Source organism: Marmota marmota, unplaced genomic scaffold (assembly GCF_001458135.2).
Source record: "Marmota marmota marmota unplaced genomic scaffold, marMar, whole genome shotgun sequence".
In the NCBI taxonomy this organism is placed as follows: Eukaryota; Metazoa; Chordata; class Mammalia; order Rodentia; family Sciuridae; genus Marmota; species Marmota marmota.
The window spans coordinates 30,224,724-30,247,300 of NW_025999932.1; the positions used below are offsets into that span (position 1 = coordinate 30,224,724).

The following is a 22,577-nucleotide window of genomic DNA, read 5'->3' on the forward strand; positions in this document are numbered from 1 at the left end:
CTCAGCAGGCCGCTGGGCCTGCTCTGTGGATGGTCACAGTTCCCTCTACCTTGCCGGCGCAGGGGGAGGGGGCGGCTCTGCCTCTCAGCAGGCCGCTGCTCCTCTTCTGCCGGTGGGTCGCAGGCCCGCCTACCTTGCAGGAGTGATTGGAAGATCTCTAGATTCTTTAATATTATTTAGATAAGTTAAAATATCCATTTTGTCATTTCTGTATGTTAATTAGGCTTATTTAAAATCACAACACTTTAAAATGATAATAATATAGTTATAATAGTAATAATAATATAAGAGTGTAGTAACCATACTAGGAAAATTTTAGTTCTCCTGTTAGTTCACTTTTAAAATGTACTTGGTTTTACATGGATACCTGGTTATTAAGAGAAATTTTATAAAAAGGGAAATTTAGGTTCAGTTGATACATTATTGTATATTAGATGACATTTTCAAATACAAACCTTTTTCAGGTTTTTATCTTTACTAATAAATCTATATATTTAATGTTTTCATGTGTTTGTCATTTGTAACATAATCTTAAAAAAATCTAGAGTTGGATTTGACTTCATTAATCTAGAAGGGGTGGCATTTTTTCTTCTAAAACTTTAAAAATTTTATGGCATTTTAATATTATCATAGAAAGTAGGCATATACGTCTCTCCTATCTATCTTCACACATAGTTCACATTTTCAAAACCAAGGCATGCTGATGGTTTGTGGTTCGCTTGTTAATTTCTTGATGAATGGCTAAAGAGGCCAAGAAGTGCACTCCGTTCAACATGTCTTCTGAAGATAGATTATCTCAAATAAATTCTCTTCCCAATAAGATTTTGATTTGTTGGGTGATAAACCAATTCTTTCTAAGGACAGTGTTTACTAGCCTTGTAATGAGACAGCCCTCTGAGACCTTACCACTTTTTGCCTGTAATTTTGATGAATGAAACTTTAATTCATAAAGGATATTGTGATTGAAAAGCACCTTTAGATCTCATGAACTCTAATTTAGATAAATGTTTGTTATAGTACCATAAAATCGGGAAGTTTTCTGAGCTGCAAAATGATAGCACTTCAACAGGAATAAGTTCCCTGTGTTGAAACAGATTCTTTTACTATATTTCTTTAAAAGACATATCTTTCTTTTAAAGATTGTTTTACTGCTTTAAAACTAGAGTAGGTAAAACAGGAAGTTTGATGTATGTTTCAGAGCTTACTTTTTTTCTACTACATTTTCTCTATGGGCAGATTTTTATTTGGTAACACAGGAATAATAGAAAGCTTTATTTTCAACGTGGTTACAATACAAGTAAACACTTGCTTTTTTGGACTGACTCACACTTAAAAGAACTTTATTGACTTTTATGCAAAGAATCGAGTTCTCTTTCATGTAAATACATAGGTTTTCTCTATGATTGATTTTAAGATGCCTTGGGAATTTTGTATTTAGAAACTTCTGTAAACAGGTAACTGTTGTTTTTTAGTTTATTCATTTATTCAGGATTTATAAGTGCTCACTCTGGACCAGTCAGTGTGCAAAATACTGAGAACAATAAAAGATGGAACCATTTTTCAGTCATGAAGGTGCTTCAAGGCTGTTATAGAGATAAATATGCAGTTGTAATACCTGTAAGTAGTTTCATAGCAGGATTTATGAGGTATTGTGAAAGCAAAAGGAAAAGAATACACAAATCTATCTTAAGACATTAGAGAAGGGATGGGGTTAAAGGTTGAGGAAAACTTGAACTTCAGTTCAGCACCTGTTTGTGGTGTACCTGCTGAGTGCCAGACACTGAGGCCACAGGAGTGAGGCTCCAGTATAGCAGAGAAGGCAGAAACCAGCTTTACAATATGGTTGAGTTCTATGTAAACTGCAAGCACAGAGGCCTTAGTTAGGAGAAGCTCCTGATGGAAATGAGTTTTGAAGCACAAGGAGAAATAGCCACATAATGAAGGAAAGAAAAATATACAGAGGAAATTAAATTAGCACAGATTGAGGTATGTGAAAGCATGACATATTTTAGAAGCTATAGGTGGTTCAACATTGCAAAGTGGTGAAAGGTAATGCAAAGCTGGTGATGAGAAGACAAAAGGACTTGGTCATCCATGCTAAGTTAGATTTTATTCTAAGTATAAGTCTTGCATTTAGTGTTGTTGACTAAGAAGAGTTAATAAACAATATTAAACAGGAAAATTTCCTCAACCAATCTGTGTTTCATAATAATCAGTCTGACAAAAGCATGGAGGGTAGTGTGAATAAAAGAGTTCCCAGAACCCTCTGGACCAAAATGACCTGAACTAGAGCAGTGGCAGTCACCATACAAGATTAATCCTGGGTTTGGGGACTGAAGTGATTTGATCAAAGGAGAAGGAGTAGCAAGAGACAGTTAGCTCAGAGAAATGTTCAATTAGTATTATCCAGGTAAAGTTGCCTAAAAATATGAAGGTAAAGACCTTAGGAGATCTAGGTTATTAATCATTACATCTGTTTCTTTTGTTAAATGATGCAAGCTCTATGTTTCCCTAATTAAGTTACCATCCTAGAATCAAATGCTTTATAAAGATAGCTAACCCTAAGAGATTACTGTTGTGCTGGCTTTATTTTACAAAAAAATCATATGAAATTAGGATAATGTTTGAAGTCAGGGATATATCCTTAATCTTCATTGCAGAAATAAGAATCATCTATAGGCCAGTGAAGGAAAAACACACAAGTAACCCATTTAATTCTCTCACCTCTGATAAGATGCTGATTTGTAATAATATGATTTGTCTCCAAAATATTTGTCAAGGCACATTTAACAATCTGTTGCTTTATACTGCAAAAGTGTATATTAACTATGCTGTCTAAATGAGCAGGGGCTGGGATAAAACAGTTCCTCTCAGCCACTGGTACTCTACAGTGGTTTTGTGAAGTGCCTATGTTCTTTAGCATGTGCTTTTACTCCTCTGTGGCATTCTTTGAGTTCATTTGTTCATGTTTTAGCAAACAGAGATGGCTTTCAGTCACTGACAAAAACAAAAGCTGCAAAAAAGACAAAAAGTAAAGAAAAGGTTAACACTGTTTTATAGTGCATGTTCCATGGCACCTAGATGCCCTTCCAAGAAAGTGATTGAGCAAACATTAACAGACAGTGATGTACTGGTGGAAATCCTATGGTACAAGCCTTGGAGAATTGGCTAAAAGGATTATGAATTATAACTGCAGAGAATTTTGGCCAGAGGCATGACGTGATTTGGAAAGCAACTACCAATATGTGCAACTCCATATCACCACCTGGAACTAACATACAACAACATATAGGACTGATTTTACTAGGCTCCCATTTCTAGGAATATATTCACCAACCAAGTAAGATATGAAAGTAGTTTCTCCAAATTGAAATTCAGTTTCAAGTGATATGGAATAGAAGTATTTCTTCTCTCTCTCTCTCTCTCTCTCTCTCTCTCTCTCTCTCTCCCTTCCCTTTTTCTCCCCCCCCCTCCCTCTTTCTCTCTTCCTCCTCCCCCCAAAAAGTAAGTCTGTATCGTTAGATGTATAAATTTGTTTGCAGTGTATACAATTTGAGACTCATTTTCACCTGCTAAATCAGGTGTTGGAATGTCAATGTGCAAATATTTGTTAAGCCATCAAATACATCAGGAATTCAGATGCATTACTTTCTAACCTTTACATTGATTGGCATGTTAATGCCAGGTAAAAATTTGCTATATTTGAATTTTTCTGTTTTTTTTCTGTTTTGATTGATTTTTGTATTATTTGATATACCATACAAGACTTTAATTTCAGATAGTATTTTTTTATTAATTGCTAAAGAAAACAACTATGATGAAGTAGGTTTACGTAAGTATCATTCCTACCTTTGACTTTCTGTAACTCTCCACTGACATTTTTCCTCTCAGATGTGAATGCTTTCTTGTTTTCTTCATTCCTGTCTCATCTACTTTCAAAAGCCAGCAGGTCAATTTTTTACCTAATTCAAAAAATATATAATTATTTAAAATTGTTTAATTTTATGCACTAAAAAACTGAGTTTAAGATGAAGTACAGATTTTGTGTAGAACATGCACTGTTCATGGAGTCATAAGAAATGGATTATAGATACCCTGACTATGAATGTATCTTTCTCAGCTTATTTCCTCATCTGTAAAATAAGGGTAGATTATTAAATTCCTCTAGTTTTTCTCACAGAAGACCAAACAATGAAGAATTTTAAAATGTTCTATAATTATGCAACATATAACAAAGTAATCAGTTACTTATAATACTCACTGGAAGCAAAAAAACAGCATAATAACCTTATTATATTTTGGTTGTGATCAGGCACTGAAGAAGATGTAGTAAAATCAAAGAAAGCATTCAGAAGTCAAGCAATAGTGAACCAGAATGCAGAGACTGAACTTATGTTGGAAGGAGATGATGACGCCGTCAGTCTGCTCCAGGAGAAAGAAATTGACAATCTTGCAGGTAAATTTCAATTTTTCTTCTATTTTGTGTTAACAAATACAGTGAATTTAAGAAAATTTAAATTCTGTCTCCTGGTGAATAAATGTGCACTCATAGTTGTCAAAATGTTCAATCACTTGAAAGTAAATTTTCTACTATATTGTTTTCTGCTATTGAAGAGAGAACCATAAGTAAGTGTGTATTTTCTTGACCAAAAAAATGAATAGCACCAACTTTCTGTATGATAAAGAGCAAAGTTTTATATGGGAGAAGTAAAAACATAATCGAAGTTGTCCACATATAGCTGTGTATATCACTGGGAGGTTGGACAGGGTGATAGATCCCTTGACTTATATCTGATAGCCCCTTCTGCCAGGTGACCTTGGAATTTGCCATTTTCTTCCTGCTGTCACTCTTTGGAATGCGCTTTCCCCTTCCCATTTTGCTATCAGATCTCATATTGCTAGTCTCCCATCACTAGCAGACATTTTTCCCCACCTGCTTTCCACTCTTAGCTTCTCTAAGTAATGGTCTGAGGTCAATTGAGGACAGCTTCTATAAGGACCAGTTGGGATATAGTTATCCTAATATATTGGTTAACAACCTTTTTTTGGTTTCAAACCATTTTGAGAGCCTGATGAAAGCAGATCACTTTAGGAAGATGCACATAGAATTTTGTGTACAATTTCTGACCATTCACTGAACCCCAGAAACCAGTCTATGAAATTATACCCTGATCTCCAGTTAAATACTCCTACTTTAGAGTTTCAAAAAAAGTGGCCAAGTGTTATCTCAGTTCTATATTTTCAGCCCACACAACAACAAGGTAGAAGTCAACAATAAGAAGTAGACTACAGTTATCATTCTATTTACAAAATCACATTTCACTTTCTGGGAGCATACCAAAAATTATCTGGCAAGGCTGTATGAAAGCTTTAGTGATTTATTTCTACCAGTTAGACATTTCCCTTTTTACCAAAGAGAGGTTGCTATTAATTGTAAAGTGGACATGGATCTTATTCTCACTCTTCTAGATTAACAAGGCTATTCCAATGCCAGTTCCTGGATATGCCTTCTTACTAATGTTCCCATATCATGATAACTATTTCTTCTATTTATTCTTCTATTTAAAACTACTCTGAAATCTATGACTAAATGTTTGCCTTGAATTCCTTAAGTAAATGTTCAAGTTTTGGTTTTAGAACTATAAGCAAATGAAACTCACTAATTCTGTTTGCCCACAAATATTTCTTTTTTTCCTGGTCTCGTCCTTGATCTTAAAGATCATAGGAAATTCACAAATGCGGTGCCTAATCTTTTTAGATAATGGCTTGCCCTTTTTCATTCACATATGCTAACACGTAGTTTAAACTCTTTCTGGTCCTTTCTTTTTTTTTAATATTACTTTTAGTTGTCAGTGGACCTTTATTTATTTACATGTGGTGCTAAGAATTGAACCCAGTACCTCACACATACTAAGCAAGCGCTCTACCACTGAGCCACAACTCCAACCCCTTCTTTCTGGTCCTTTCTTGCATTAAAGATAATTAGTTGATTCAAATGTGCCTTGTCCCTTGAAGTATATCATTAAAATCTACCCTGTAATATCAGTGAAAAATGCAGCAAATCTAATAACTATATTTCTCTCTTTTAACATTAACTAATCCGATATATTAATTTATATTTATAAACAAAATTTTAAAACACATTAAGTTCCAATATCCAAAGACAATTAAAGTATTCCGTTTAAATGAATTTATTTCAAAATTTTTAAATCTAGAGTATCATAACAATGACAATAATGTTACATAAAATTTATATGAAAAATCAAATTATGAACCTTCTAATGAATGTGCTCTATCAAGACTCTTCTCACTTTTTTTACCAGATTTTTCTTGAGCAGCTCTGTTCCTATCCATATCCACCTGATCCTACCTCATACTCTTCTTTTAGGATCCTTGTGTCTTTAAAATCTTATTAGCTGTCTTAAAATATTGATCCCCTGCCTAGTCTATCATGTTTATTTTTTATAGAGCAGTTCAAAATGTTAATTGAAGGAATTTTGAATGCAGTGGAAAAGAAGTGGGAGATGGATGTTTTGTGAAGGGAAAAGTAAGAGCCACAGAAGTTGTCTGCATAATGAATAGGGATGTGTAGATTGACTCTGTATAGACTGTCATGATAGTGGCAATGTTACATAAAATTCACTTTTAGAAGTTAATTACAAACTAGAAGTCCTAGGTTTAAGAAATCAGGTATTTGTGAAGTTTCAGATCACATAAATACATAACATTTTGTTCCAAGAAATCATTGTACCAGATTATGGTTATTTATGTCAGAAATTTAAATTTACTAAATAATATCTATCTTATCCAGAATTTAGCATCCGAAATAGCATAATAATACTATACTGCCTAAAGAAAAGTTCACCATCATAGGAGACCAAAATCCAAGAGATCCTAAAATCTGTTTACAATATTAATATAATCTTTTATTTATTTGGTGTCACAGACATATTCCATAAAAAATTGTTTGTTTCCATCTTAAAGATGGAAATTACAGGTTTGCCTTTTCATTATTACCTTAATGATATGGCTTGCCCATTATTCATATATAAATGAACTGTCAAAAATGTGCACATAATTGAGTTTTCAGATTTTAGATTGTATATGAAAGAATGTACCATTTTACAATAGTAAAGTTAAGCCTAAACCTTCTAATTAACATAAAGCATTTTCCTCTTGTTACAAAACCCTGTTTTCATAACATAGGCATACAGAAAAAGAAACCATACATATAATTTTTTAGTGTGCAATATTAAGTTAAATAGAAAGAGTTTGCTACTTAGTAAAGAAAACTAAGGAACATTACTAATTAAGATTAATTCCTTATTTTGGTTTAAATGAAATGTTTTTAGAAACACTTTTGTTTCTAAAAATAATAAAAATAGAAGGGAGAAAAATAGTTAGCATGTCTTTTTAGGAACCAATGTTCAGACAGCTTTATGTGCAATAATCATTTATCTTTCACAACAACCCCATGAGATATAAATTATGATTACTAGTACTTTAAGAAATAGGATATGGAGGTCCAGAAAGATTAACTTGTATAAAGTTAAGAACTGTACATAAAATAGCATTTCTTTAAAAATACATAGCATATGGTTTACACTAAAATTCATCCAATTTTACATTTAAATATGTATATAGCCGGGTGTATATTTGATACTTAAAGATTCAAACAGGGAAAAGTGAAACCCTGTCTTTATAACTCCATCTTACATTAGCTCTATTATATTTACTTAGAAGTCTGTGAATATGCATAATAATTAATTTTAGCTTTAATTATAGTCTAGGTGTTGACCAAAATCATTCTGGTAAGTTAAAAATATTTGATAAGCAATAGAATACTTTTACCACAATTTTGTTTAAATATTGACTCACGTGTTTTTTCCATTTTGTTCAGAGCCTTCTAATTTTAATAAAGATAAATTGTTCCACAAAGTTTTTTAGCTTTAAATGTCCTGCAGCTTTCTGTTTTACTTTTAGTTCCCTTTCTTGCCAAGCTGTTCATCTCAAGAAGCAAGTTAAATATGTGTGATTACTAATTACTCAATTTATTATATATTATAGCAAATGGCTAATATGATTACAATATAGAAGTATACCAATCAATTAAGTAATTATTACATTAATAACACCTAACTTAATTTATTTCAGTTGCTTTTTTAGTTTGTAGTAATTACTGAAGTGAATGAGCAACTATGATTCCATATGCACTTAAATATTTCAGTTAACTAATTATAATTTGGGATAAAATATTTAGATTAATCAGTATAACAACCAATTTTAATCTAAAATATCAATTATTTATTTTAATTTAAAATTTAGTAAGTTGTTTCTTCAAATAATTATAAAGTAATATTTAAGATTAACTCGAATTTTTGTGAATGATTTAATTCAACTGGTAGAATTATTCCCACTAGTGAAATGTATTTTCTTTTAGAATGTCATATATGCTGGGCGATACTAGAAACATTTTACAATTTCCAAATTTCCAAATAATTAGAATTCATACAAATTTATCTATTATTACTTCCAAAAGTTAGAAATCCTAGTAATTTAGGAAATTCAAAGTTGTTAATAATGCTGACAATAATAGTCTTTAATGCTTTATTATCAATTCTATAAGCTGTAATAACTTTATTTTCTGCTGTTGTTACATATATAAGCTGTTACCAATAATTTACCCATCCATTTAATATTCAATAACTTAAAACTTTTCTACACGCCTAAACTAATACCTAAACTTCCTTCTCTCCTGAAATATCCTTCTCATCTCTGTATTTACACCCTCCCTGTCTCCTCCTATCACAAACCCATTTTTTAGGACCCATTTAAAACACAATCAATCCCAGAGCGGTGCCACACTCCTGTGATCCCAGCAGCTTGGGAAGCTTAGGCAGGTGGATCAAGAGTTCAAAGCCATCCTCAGCAAAGGCTAGGTTTAAATGTCATGATACTTAAAGACTCAAACAGGGGAAAAGTGAAACCCTGTCTTTATAACTCCATCTTATATTAGCTCTATTATATTATACTTAGAAGTCTTTTTAGCATAAATCCATCCCATTTATTGATTCTTGACATCCCATAACATTTTTATTATATCATTCTTAAGACACTTATCACATAAAGCATCATATTGTGAAACAACTCAGTGAGACCCTGTCTCCAAATAAAATACAAAACAATAAGGCTGGAAATGTCGCTCAGTGGTTGAATGCCCGAGTTCAGTCCCTGACACCAGAACACACACACACACACAAACACACACATACATGAAATATTCACTAGTCAATTGTGTACCCCTACAACATTTTTTGTTAACATTGTTTTGGAAATAGCTTTATTGAGATCTAATTCACATATCATAAAATTCACTCATATACAATATACAAATCAGTTATTTTTAGCATATTCACACAATTATATAACCATCACCACAATCAATTTTAAACATTTCATTACCCCCAAAAGAAACCTTATCTCTTTGGCTCTCCCCTATCATTTGCCTGTTCCCTCTCTGTGGTCCTAGATAGCCACTCATCTATTGTCTATCTCTACACCTTTGTCTATTCTGCACTTTTCATATTAGTGGAATCATATGGAGTCATTCAGGTCCGGTTTCTTTCACTTAGCATAATATTTTCAAGGTTCATCAATGTTGTAGCATACATGTCTTTTTTATGGGAACTATTCCATTGTGTGTGTGTGTGTGTGTGTGTATATATATATATATATATATATATATATATATATATATATATATATATTACATTTTGTTTGTCTGTTCATTGGTTGATGGACATTTGAGTTGTTTTCGCCTTTTGGCAATTATGAAAAATGCTGCTATAAACACTCGTGAACAAGGTTTTATATGAATATAGTATCCTGATTTTAAGCCTTTGGGGTATAAACTGAGGAGTGGGATATGGGATAGATGGGTCAAATGGTGGTTCCATTTCAAGTTTTCTGAGAAATCTCCATATTGCTTTCCATAGTAGTTGCTCCAATTTGCAGTCACACCGGCAGTGTATGTATGTACCTTTTTCCGCACATCCTTCTCAATATTTATTGTTATTTATATCTTGATAATTGCCATTCTGACTGGAGTGAGATGAAATCTTAGAGTAGTTTTGATTCACATTTCTCTAATTGCCAGAGATGTTGAACATTTTTTTCATATATTTGTTTATCAATTGTATTTCTTCTGTGAAGTGTCTGTTCAGTTCCTTTGCCCATTTATTGATTGGGTTATTTGGGGGGGGGGGGTTGTTTGTTTGTTTGTTTTGTTTTATGTTGGTGTTAAGTCTTTTGAGTTCTTCATATATCCTGGAGATTAATGCTTTATGTGAGGTGCCTGTGGTAAAGATTTTCTCCCATTCTGTAGTTTCTCTCTTAACATTATTGTTTCTTTTGCTGGAAAAAAAAAAAAAAGCTTTTTAGCTTAAATCCATCCCGTTTGATTCTTGACATCCCATAACATTTTGATTATATCATTCTTAAAACACTTACTACATAAAGTATCATATTGTAGAGGTTTTTCTATGTTTTCTCTCTCCTTTTAAACTATAGGTTCATTAAGGACTATATACTAGGTTTCCTTGAACCACAAAGAAATCTAACACAGTGACTTAAAAGTTAGTAAATAGGAGACCTGAAATAATTATCTAGTTATATCATAAACAAAAGACAAAACACAACTTAATTTCAGCTACTGAAATAAAGTATTTGGGTTTGAATTATAAGATTCTCTGCTCATACTAACTGAATCACTCAAATAAATTACTCAATATATCAGTTGAATTTTTTATATGATAGGGACACTTAAAATTCAACTAATCTTTCTTCCATTCTCTTTAACAAATGTATCTTGAAGTTCCCATTTATGAGGCCTAGGTACCACTGCTACTCTTAATTTTTTAAAAAATTCTTTATTACATTGAAAAATGTTCTATAACCAATGGATAATAACGGTACATTTAATATTTTTAAGGGTACTTAGAATCAGGAGAAAAGTGTTAGAATGAGTTGGATTTTTTTAATGTGGGTTTTTCAGAGTGGTAGGTTTATAATCCTTCACACACACACACAAACACCCTTACCTAATCTAGAATCTGAAACTGAAAATGAATTATGTGAATTAAAAGTGAGAAAAATGGAGAAATAAGAAGGACATCTATCTATTAGAACCCTCTCCCAAGTGCCACCATCTCTCTCATGAGCACAGTGATGTCCCTGACAGTTCCCAGGTATGATCTTCAAGGGACAGTGTGTTGTAAAATCATTTTTCTTATTGTAAATTGATCAATTGTTTCCATTTCTTATGGTTGTCATTCTAGAAACCCATAGTGAAATACTTATCCAAATGATGATAAAAGGGGTGAAGGGAAATAAATAAATTAAAATAATTTTTATGTTTCTCCATTTCTACTTTCTAAATATCTTTTTGCATTCATTCACTTGTTTCCTTATTCATTGACTCTCATGACTATATCTAGTGAGTACATATAGAATGCTGGTAGTAAGACTATGATATGTAAAAATGTCCTAGTATGGAGACACGAGTATCCAGGCAAAATTATTCATATGTAGATTGAATGCTACATACAAACTGAGCTGGAAAAGAAGATAAATCAAAATATAGAACATGGGAAAAAAACCTCAAGAGGTCTCGGAAATACAGTAAAAATTAAAGGAAAAACAAAATACTAGAAACTACAAGTTTTTCAAAGAAGTATGTTATTTAAGAAAAAAAGAAAGAATGTGTTCCAAGAATACAGAAAGTTTTAATTTAATTGTTTAGTGAAATAATCATACACACTGTAGAAAAGAACATGTTCAATGTTACATGGCTGTAGATAAACACTATCTCAGAACAGTTTGCTTAGGCCTGACTGTTACATGCTATACAATTCCAATATGGTGAACCCAATATTCTTTCCCTGACAAAACTAGAATTTTTAAAAAAGATTCTTCAATATTTTTAATGTAATGTTAATAACAGTCTGAATACAATCAATTCAACTTGATATTTATATTTAGGGGAAAAATGTCCTTTAAACATTCTGGATTTTCTAAAATGCATTTTACTCAGGATTTTCCTCTTAATTTTTAAACCCATGTGTATTTCAAGGGAAATTTAATCCATATGTCCCTGACTCACTCACACTTAACTCATCAAAATGTTGTTTAGTAAAAGCTATTTGATGTTGGAAAAGTCTTATGAGTCTTTATAAGTCTTTTTTTCTCTCTCTTTGAATTAGGAAGTTGCTTTGCCAGTCATAAATAGTATACCCAAAGGGTTCACATTCGGCTTCAAACACAGACTTCACAAAGCTCTTAGAACATTAACACAAGCCCATTTCTTGCAAAAGCTGTGAAATATTTAAATTTTGAACCTAATTTTTAAAGTCCGTAAAAGACTTGTAAAAATAAAGCTTCACCTTGAATAGCTTGCATTCTCTTCCACTTTTCATTATTTTCACAAAGTGTCCAAGGCTATTTTAGACCTGCAGATATTTTACTGTAACTGAATTTCTGTTTCAAAAAATGGATGCCCCCTCCAAACATGGATTCCATAGTCTGTAAAACTCTTTCAAGGTACTCTTATTAGCAACAGCATCCCAATTGTGTTGAAAACACATTCAACTATATTTATTAGTATCAGCCATGATTCAAATCACATATAACAGTCTTCCATCTTTTTTTGAGTGTCTGTTTTAAGAATCAGCCTCTTTGTTGTGAACAAGTGTTTCACAAATCACAATGATGAGGTCTTTTCTTTCTAATACGGAGTATTAGTTGGAACATATTTTTGTTTTTCTTTCATTTCTGTATACAGAATTTCTATAGAAAGTAATTTCTCTACGAATTTTGAGTCAGCCAACCAATCACTTAAAATAAAGTAAACAACTAACTTATCAGTAGTTATACCTCTCTAAATGTAGGGGTCTAAGCTTTCATGTGCCATATTTTTTAGAAAGTATATGAATGAGGATATTAATCACATACTGAAGATATGTGGGTCACTTCATTTGCTACACTTAGAAGAAAAACAATACTACTTTTCTACTGCCAAATTTTGGATATTAGCAACTTGGAGAGGAAAGAGAGGTCATCACTGCCAAGCCCAGAAGACCTGGTACTTTTCCATAGACTTAGGCACTGATTCAAAGATTAGGTGAAAAAACAATTTTACCTAAGAAGTGCTATGCAAAAGAACCACTAAGTCTTTCTGCATACTGAATTTTAATTTTTTTTCATGGTTTTGTGCTGTAACAAAGGAGGAACCTACAGGAGGTGCTTGAACATAAACAGTTAGCTTCATCAATTCAAATCATCAGTCATGTAAAAATGAATCTACACCTTTTTATTGGCAATAGAGAAAATAGAACAAGTTTGCTGTCCAAATATTATTATATATTTTTTTCTAGAAAAATATTTAGGTGGTTATATTGATCAGAAAATTGCTGTTTGCTGTGCTTTGTGTTCTTTTTTTCTTCAAAAGTATCATTGATTTTTTTTTCTTCCATTTTGTTGCTAATTTATCAAATAGCTAAGTATAGACATGGTATTCATCCAGTTCAGTTTGAGTATGAAACAGAAATGCTAAGATCTAGGTACTAAGAAAACTTAAAAATAAGCAAACAAATCTTGCATCTAAAATTGGGATATAAGGATGTCTCTGTTTACTAGCTTAAGATTTCTGAGGGGAAAAAACAAGCTAGATAAGTTTGAAGAGGTAAATATGGATGGGGGAATGATAAAATTGACATTTGTAAACAGAAAACATTACTATAGCCTAATAACTATACAACTATGTGACTCAGGTGTTATACTTCATTTTAAGATGTTGAGAGTTAGGTTCCAACAGCAGGACACTCATTCATGATTATATACCAAGCAAAAAGAAGAGCCAGAATTGAAATCTACTTTTCTTTCTCTTTCCGAAAGCATTTTTATTTTTATTCCACTACATCAATGTTCTGTTTTGTTTATTCCAAGTTGCAGCCCTTGGTAGGTAAACAAATCAATTAAGTGAGTTAGTACCAGCATTATTGGTAAATGAAATTAAAAAGAATAGATTAGAAAATATCAAAATTAAACAAAGTGAAGACAGACCTGGAAGGACCAGTTGGACCCTTTTTCTTGTATCCCTTATTCTCTTTATGCCAGACCTTGATTTCACCCTGCTTGAATGTGGTTATGCAAGCAAAACAAATATAAATATTGAATATCTACCATATGTCAGACACTAAAATAGATATTTTGATACAATGAATATAAGCTCCTACTCTCAAGAATCAATTTTATGTGTCCCTCAATAGATGGGTGGATAAATAAAATGTGGTATGCATACTCAATGGAATATTACTCAGCTTTAAAGAAGAGTGAAATTATGGCATTTGTCAGTAAATGTTTGGAGTTGGAGAATATCATGCTAAGCGAAATAAGTCAATCCCACAAAACCAAAGGCCAAATGTTTTCTCGTGGGTTCTAATTCACAGTAAGGCAGGGGGCACTAGGGAAAAATAGCATTACCTTAGATTAGGTAGAGGGAAGTGATGGGACATTATTACTGTATGTATATATGTGACTGCATGACCAATATAATTCTGCAACAAGTACACTCAGAAAAATGAGAAATTATATCCCATCTATGTATATCAAAGTGCATAAATGCATTCTACTGTCAATAACTAATGAAAACCAATTTAAAATTGTTTTAAAAGAGGGGGAAAAAAGAATCCATTCAGCTGAGTCTATTGGATATTCAAAATTCTCAAAAGGATATAAAGGATTGAAATATAAGAACCACACTGCTTTCTGTTGATAAATGTCAATTATATTTCCCAACCCATTCCCCCATCCATGTTTACATCTTTGTACTTATCTAGCCTGGTTTTCCCCTCAGAAAAACTTAACCTAGTAAATGGAAAGACATATCCCAATTTTAGATGCATAGTTAAAACCACTGATATCACTAGAAGAAAGTGAGCATATCCAGAACAAAAAGCAGTGGGCCAACTTTAGATCCCCTGTGGACCAACAAGGTTGAAAAACCAGCTAGCTAGTGCCCATCAGAGACTCCAAGAAAAAAGTCAAACAGAAAACATAAGAGATGTCTGTGCTCTGAAGGCTAAGGAGTCTGATTCAGCAATTTTTTAACCTAATGTTTCTTGAAAGATGGGTAATTTGAAAGATGGTAATATGAAAAAAAAATATGGTTGAATGGAAAATTCTGGCTTTAAAAATAAACTGTTGTTCTTTTTTAAAAAAATAGTGGAATTTAGCTTATTAATCAGTGTGTATTTCCAACACCATGGCCTCAGTAAAGGACAGGAGTGAAGCCAATGAAGTCAACAGAAATTAAGAGACAGAAAGAGATGTCCAGGTGCTTAACAAAGAAAGGAAGAAGAGAGACACAGTAAAGAGAAAAGCAGGAGGTGGCAAGGAAGGGTAGGACCAAGAGCATAGTTAAGAGTTACTAGCTTGCATGGGAGGAAAGATGTATTTCCTGGAACTAAAGACGAAGAAATAGGGAGAAATACAGAAAAATCTTTAGATAGAGGAAGATGTCAAAAGAAATGGTAAAATTTAATTTTTTCCAAAATAGGAGTATGTTGTTAATTATGGAGTCAAGATGGACAAAGTACATGGATGAATTTTTCTAGGAAAGCACCATGTGTTTACTCATCTTCTCAAAAGGACATGTAGCCCCCACAAAAGGATAAACAACTCTGCTCCACACTATAATTCCTGAGATCTAATCTTTGATGCCTTAACTTAAAATTCTGACATTCAAGGCTACAAGTGCTTTTTCCATTTCATGTGACACTGCTCCCCTTAACACATACTGATCTCTGGCCAGTTATTTGCCGCTCATTCGTGCCTGTAACTCCGTTTGTGCAGCACATCCTCCCAGCTGTCCCCACTCACATCCACCTATTGTTACCCACCTGTCACAGTTCATTTCAGATGCCACCACCATCATTCCATCCTAATAACTGCCCACCCCAAAATGCTAGAAATCATCTCTTCTCTGAATATGTCTATAGAATTTTTTTCTATCCATCTCTTTTTTTTTGGTATTTTATTTTATTTTTTTTATTGTTGGTTGTTCAAAACATTACATGTTTCTTGATATATCATATTTCACACTTTGATTCAAGTGGGTTATGAACTCCCATTTTTACCCCATATACAGATTGCAGAATCACATCAGTTACACATCCATTGATTTACATATTCCCATACTAGTGTCTGTTGTGTTCTGCTGCCTTTCCCATCCTCTATTATCCCCCCTCCCCTCCCCTCCCCTCTTTTCTCTCTACCCCCTCTACTGTCATTCATTTCTCCCCCTTGTATTATTTTTCCCTTTCCCCTCATTTCCTCTTGTATGTACTTTTGTATAACCCTGAGGGTCTCCTTCCATTTCCATGCAATTTCCCTTCTCCCTCCCTTTCCCTCCCACCTCTCATCCCTGTTTAATGTTAATCTTCTTCTCCTGCTCTTCGTCCCTACTCTGTTCTTGGTTACTCTCCTTATATCAAAGAAGACATTTGGCATTTGTTTTTTAGGGATTGGCTAGCTTCACTTAGCATAATCTGCTCTAATGCCATCCATTTCCCTGCAAATTCTATGATTTTGTCTCTATCCATCTCTTAATAGGAGGGAAGTATACGTAACAGGTACCACAGCTTTCGAAGGAGGTTTGAATCCAATCTCTACCATTTATTGTATGAACTTCCCTAAATGACTGTGAGTCTCATTTTCTCACCTGTAAAATGTGAATAATAGCAGCATCTATCATATAGGGTGCTTCGGAGGAGCAGTTGAGATTGTTTTATTGTTTTTAAATATTTTTTTTAGTTGTCAATGGATCTTTATTTTTATTTATTTATATGTGATGCTGAGAATTGAACCCAGTGCTTCATACATGGTAGGCAAACACTGTTTCACTGAGTTACAACCCCAGCCCAACCAATGAGATTTATTGATGTTATGTGCCTTACACAATATTTGGTTAAGCCCATTCTCCCTTACCTCATAATTGTTCCTATATTTTCTTATTTTTACCCTACGGCATTTAAGGGTCAAATTCATGCCTTATACATCACTGTATTCCCTCATAGTGCTCAATGCAACACACTACACACTCAGTAGTTTTTATTGAGTAAATGAATAAGTGGATCCTGAGTGAAATATATGTATATATGTATCTATGCATATAATTTACAGGAAGGGAATACCATATACTAGGAAAAATATGGCAGTCATAAAATTATGCCATTTAAAAATAATAGTCTGTATGTGATAGAGCTGGGATGACCAATTACATCATAACTCTCCTTGGTTTTTAGAACATTTTTTAAATTTATGTTTTCTCTAAAATGAAGTATTGTTTGTATTTTTAAAGAACAAATTGAAATGGGTTGAATTCTGAAAAATATAAAATATATAATCTGTTATTTTCAATGGCTTTTCACTGTGACATAGAAATGCAACAGTAGTTTGTAATTTTTTCTGCATTCAGTTCCATAAACAGATTGCACACCATGTGATCAATACTGTGTTAGGTGAAGAAGATTATACCCCTGCTTTTAGGTAGCCTATGCCAAATAAGAGAAATATATATCTAAATACATATATATTTGTTTTATAAGTGCTGCAATAAAGATGTTCCCAGGAAAATATGGGAATAAAAATTCAGGCACTTCATCCAACCTAAGCATACAAAGACTTAATGCTCCTAGTCCTACAGATTTACATTATATCCTCTGGTTTATTCACTCATCTAGTCTAGTAGGAATTTACTCTTCTCGGTCATTAAATGATATCCTAGTGCCATAAAAGAGTCATACCCCTCCAGAAGGTGAAAAATGCATTCCATATGTTAAACTAAATGTAATATAACCAGAAACACAAATCTCAGCCAGCTCACCTATTAAATCAAAAGGCACAGAATATTATCACACCAAACATTGGCTATCACTGTTTTTTAGTATGTTTGTGCTAGAAAATAACCCAATGTTATTTTAAACTATATAATATAACAGAAATGCACTGTTTTATTTTTTCCTTCTTTTAACCTGAAGGATTAGCTGTTTTCCAAATAAATTGGGAAACAGAAATGATAAGTTAAAGAGCATAATCAGATTCTTGCTCAGTACATTTTAAAATTGTTAATTATTAACACATCAAATAAGATGATGTTTTAGATAATATCGATATAAAAATAGATGTCCTACCATGATGAGTAAATATGCTAACTCACAGTATTCAGTTGCTTGTATAAGAGGTCTGCATTCTTTTCATGTCTGTTTCAGACTGTGATTAAGTTTTTCCAGAGGTAGGTTTACTCAGATCTCATATTAATATGCCTTCTTAAGCACCTGTCTCATTTTGTGCAATAATCATCTCAGGAAATCAGTGAACTCTGAGAATAACTGGTAATTGTTCATCTCAATCATAAGGATAGATTGTACTCAAAAAGTCACCAAGGAGTATCAAAAGACCACTTCTTGGGTATAGTGAGCATTTGTGTAAGATTTGGGTTTATACAGTGTCTATCATGAGTTGCTGAGGCGTATATTTTGTGTGTTAAGTGTGTTGAAGAGGAAAATTTAAGTTCATAACTGTCCATAGAGGTATGTGTTCTTTGAGTTCTTCAAGTTTCCTTTTCCTAATTCAAGCAAAAATGTTCTGTAACTATTTCCATGAAAGCAAACTTTATGAAATTTCAAAGAATTCTTATTCTGCTAATTTGGACAACTATCAATATTCTCTCTTACATAAAGCAAACCATCACTCTCTAGGGACTTTCTTGCTATATTTTTCCCCCTGAGGTATTTAAAATGCCTGAAACCAGAAAACGGCCATGATGAATGGAAATCTATTTTTTTTTTTTCGGTACTGGGTGTTGAACCCAGGGGCACTTAGCCACTGAGCCACATCCCCAGCCCTTTTTTTACTTTTTATTTAGAGGCAGGGTCTCATTGAGTTGCTTAGGGCCTCCCTGAGTTTCTGAGGCTGGCTTTGAACTCGAAATTCTCCTGCCTCAGCCTCCCCAGGCAATGGGATTACAGGAGTGTACCACTGCCTAAGATTCTTCACAGTATTTTTCTGAGAACTTCCCTCTCCCCCAGGCACATATACAAACACCTCTACTATCTTAATGCCTGAAGTTTTCCTAGATTGCAAAGCAAAGTTCCAGCTACCTCATATCCTTCAGTAATTTACTTTAAATTGTCTTAAGACAAAAAAAAAAATTGTTCTTTTAATTATGTGTGGAGAACATTTTCTTTAAATTAATAGTGCTATACTTAAAAAATGATAATCCAAAGTAGTAATAGATGGTTTAACTATCTTCAGTCACTCATGCTGTGAGTTATTTACCTAGCAAATGTTATCACAGTATAGAAATAATTGTAAAAATTTACCACTCTGAGTATATTTTTGTCTGAAATGTTTTGGGAACAATGCCCTTTCACATTGAACATGAAGACTTTCAGATTAGTTTTATTTCTAAATAATGTTAGAATTTTAAATTTAATAATTATACCAAGATTAGTCAGTGTTTATTATCCCCAAAAAGTAGTCTTTTACATGTTCTAGAAGAAAATTAAACATATGGTTTCAACGTAATCGATGTTAGAGAAAATTCATGCAAGCTAATAAAGCTTTTATTTATGTTAAGCTATGTTTAGGAAATAGTCAAATGATTCTAAAATACATTGTAACTTCATGTACCCTAAATAAAGTTTGTGCCAATTGAATGTCATCAAATCATTCTAACAAAGCCAATTTTAATTAGACCTGAACTCTTTTTCCTCATATTTATTCTTTGCTATGCTTTATATTAAAATTTGCAAAGAAGTTCAGTACTGTTTGAAAATTTAATTGCCATAATTATCTTTTAATAACTAGAATGCTGTTGACCAGCTCAAAAATGATTAATACCTACATCAGAAAAAAGAAATGCAACCCCAGAATTTTGAGAATTGGCCTGACCTACAAGTCAGCCTTGTTATTTTTGGGAGCTGGCCAGGAGCTTACAGGTAAAGCTATGGTGATCTCTTGTTGAACATAAGAAACCTCACAGAATACCAGCATCAGACATGGTAATATCATCATCAACATCATGTGAGACAAAAAAAAAAAAAAAAGTAACTTTATAATTTTGTCTAAGCACAGACAAAAACAAGGCCACTGTGCCAACCACAAAATACCAAACATCCCCTGACTAATATGAGTCCTTTTAAATTCCAGCTTTAGCTTACTCTAGTCCTCCCTCCCTCCCTTTAAATAAGATTTGTTAAGATATCCCTGCCTCCTGAAGAGCCCAAACAAGGGCAATCTCTGCCTTCTTGAGCCCTTCTTAGAATCATTAACAAAAGTCAAGTTCCTACAATGAGTCCTTTAACATCATGGTTCCAAGAGTTGTTGGTTTCTCTCATCACAATGAGCAATAAGCCCACTTGTTCAACTATAGGTATGTTTTAGGTGTTCTTTGTCAAGACAGCACTGATGCATGTATAGATCAACATTTGTGAATGGTGGACCGTTAGTTAAATAAAAACGTAAGAAATTTTGTAAACTGTGAAGTTCTATTAAAATGTCAACGTATTATTAAGATTTCTAGGCTTGGTTTTGTTTTGTTTTCAGCATCATAATCTAAACCCACAAGTATTTAATATTTTACTTTTAAATGTATATTTAAATAGTTGCCTTTTCAAATATAAAAACGTGTACTTTGTACTCTGAGTACACAATGAGATTTGTCATCTCACTGATTAAAGAGCCAGTGGCCCTAAAGAGAAGTTCATTCTTTTCAAAATTTCTTTCATTATTTTTGGGTGACTTTTGGTCTAGTTTATATTTTAAATTAACATTTAAATTAATGCCAAGTAATATCCCCAAACTTATTTTTAAAATAGTAATGGATCAATATTTTTTAATTATTATACTGCCAATCCTAAGAAGTAAAAAACATTTAGAGTGTGGAATTTTAAGTTATTGCATGCATCAGTAGAGAGAAGTTTCTCCCATCCATTTAACTACCCTTCAGTAGTGTTCCTCCTAAGTGTGTGCTGAAGATGTTAATATAACAGATCCTTTTATTACTAGAGTAGTGATTGGAATTAATATATTTATAATCAATCCCCAATTTCCTACCCTAAGCAAACTTTAGAAGGTTAAATTTGTAGTTATTTAAATTGTAGAGCAGAATCAGCTAAATTGCCATCTTTTCATCCAGAGAAACTGCCCTTTTTGAATTCTATTTGGGAAGAGACCCAAGGCTTTCAAATAACCAGGTACCATATGGAAGATCTGCTGGTTTGTGATTGTGCCTTATGTAAACATTTTAATATTGGATCCCTAAAATCCAGAGGCTTCCCCAAAGGGGATTAGAACATAATCCCCTCTCTCTATTGCTGTAGTGGATTAACTCTGTATTCTCTCTGTGCCTGGTTTGCTCCCTGAAGGCTACAACAAAAAGACTCACTGCTCCTTAAACATGCTATGGAATTGGAAGTTGTAATTGGAGATTTCCAAAGGACGAGAGGAAAAATGACACACTATTAAGGCTGAATTTTTCATGATGTGCCTTTCTTAAAGAAAGGCCAGTTTAATGTCCTTTTATAAACTCCCAGAGAAATCGCATCTCAATAGAACGAAATTGGAGTAGAATCGAAAGAAGTCACAGTCAGTCCCCTTTCAGAAACAGAGAGAGGAAAGTTGAGAAAATATGCTCCCTGTTGAAAGTTCACAGGATGTGTACTTTAAATTCTTACTATATTTCAGTAAATCAGTAAGTTTGGGTTGTGGTCGTTTCGTGATTTTTTTTTTTTCAATATTCCCAGTATAACTGTTTGGATATGTTAAATTACTTTTTAAGAGAAAGAAGTAGTTCACCATTTTTAGTGTTTTTTTATGATTTTCGTCTCCAAATGCCAGAAACTTCTATTAAAATGTAATTCAAGAGCCCTCTGTATTTATATTGAAGACTTTTCAGAGGTTTTAACTCTGATCAAAGATGTATAAGAAGACACTATGTTTCAGATGTGAATCATTCCACCTTCTTTCTCCTTTCGCCCCATCAGCAGTAAACCTTTAAACCGCTTGGATTTCTCCAAAGGAGAAATATGAACGCATCCCAAGGAGCATCGTGGTTGCTCAAGGGTTAAGGGAGCGGCTGGAACAGGCCAGAGCGTTGGGGGATTCTAAGGAGGGCGCGGGAGGCAGGAGGCGCCGCGGAGCGCGCGCACAGACCCTCCAATAAACACAAAGGAGGGCCTGGGGAATAGAAACCCAAATCCACTTGTAATCGTACAAGAGATTCGGGCATAATTACTTGAGCAACCTAGATTAAGATTGATGAGCCTTTAAAGTGGCGCTTCAGATCGACCGCCTCACCCTTTGGAAAGAAAAACCTTGTGGAGCGGAGGTGGACCCCGACTCCGCTCGGCTGCGCAGCGGACCCGCCAGCCCAAGACTAGCCCGGGCGTCCCTAGGGCTCACTGCTGGGCAGGAAAAAAAAAAAGCTTTGCGATAGTCTAACCGAGGCGGTTGAGATG

The 22,577-nt window shown here is 33.5% G+C and overlaps 1 protein-coding gene across 13 annotated transcripts in view; it reads left to right on the plus strand.

The window, feature by feature from the left end:
• The window catches only part of Nbea (neurobeachin), a 646,499-nt gene that overhangs the window by 441,960 nt on the left and 181,962 nt on the right, over positions 1–22,577 (plus strand). For all 13 annotated transcript variants that reach the window (XM_048800828.1, XM_048800832.1, XM_048800829.1 and 10 more), the window contains one exon: positions 4,313–4,456. In XM_048800828.1, the coding sequence (XP_048656785.1) occupies positions 4,313–4,456 (144 nt within the window). The remainder of the gene's footprint in view (positions 1–4,312; positions 4,457–22,577) is intronic.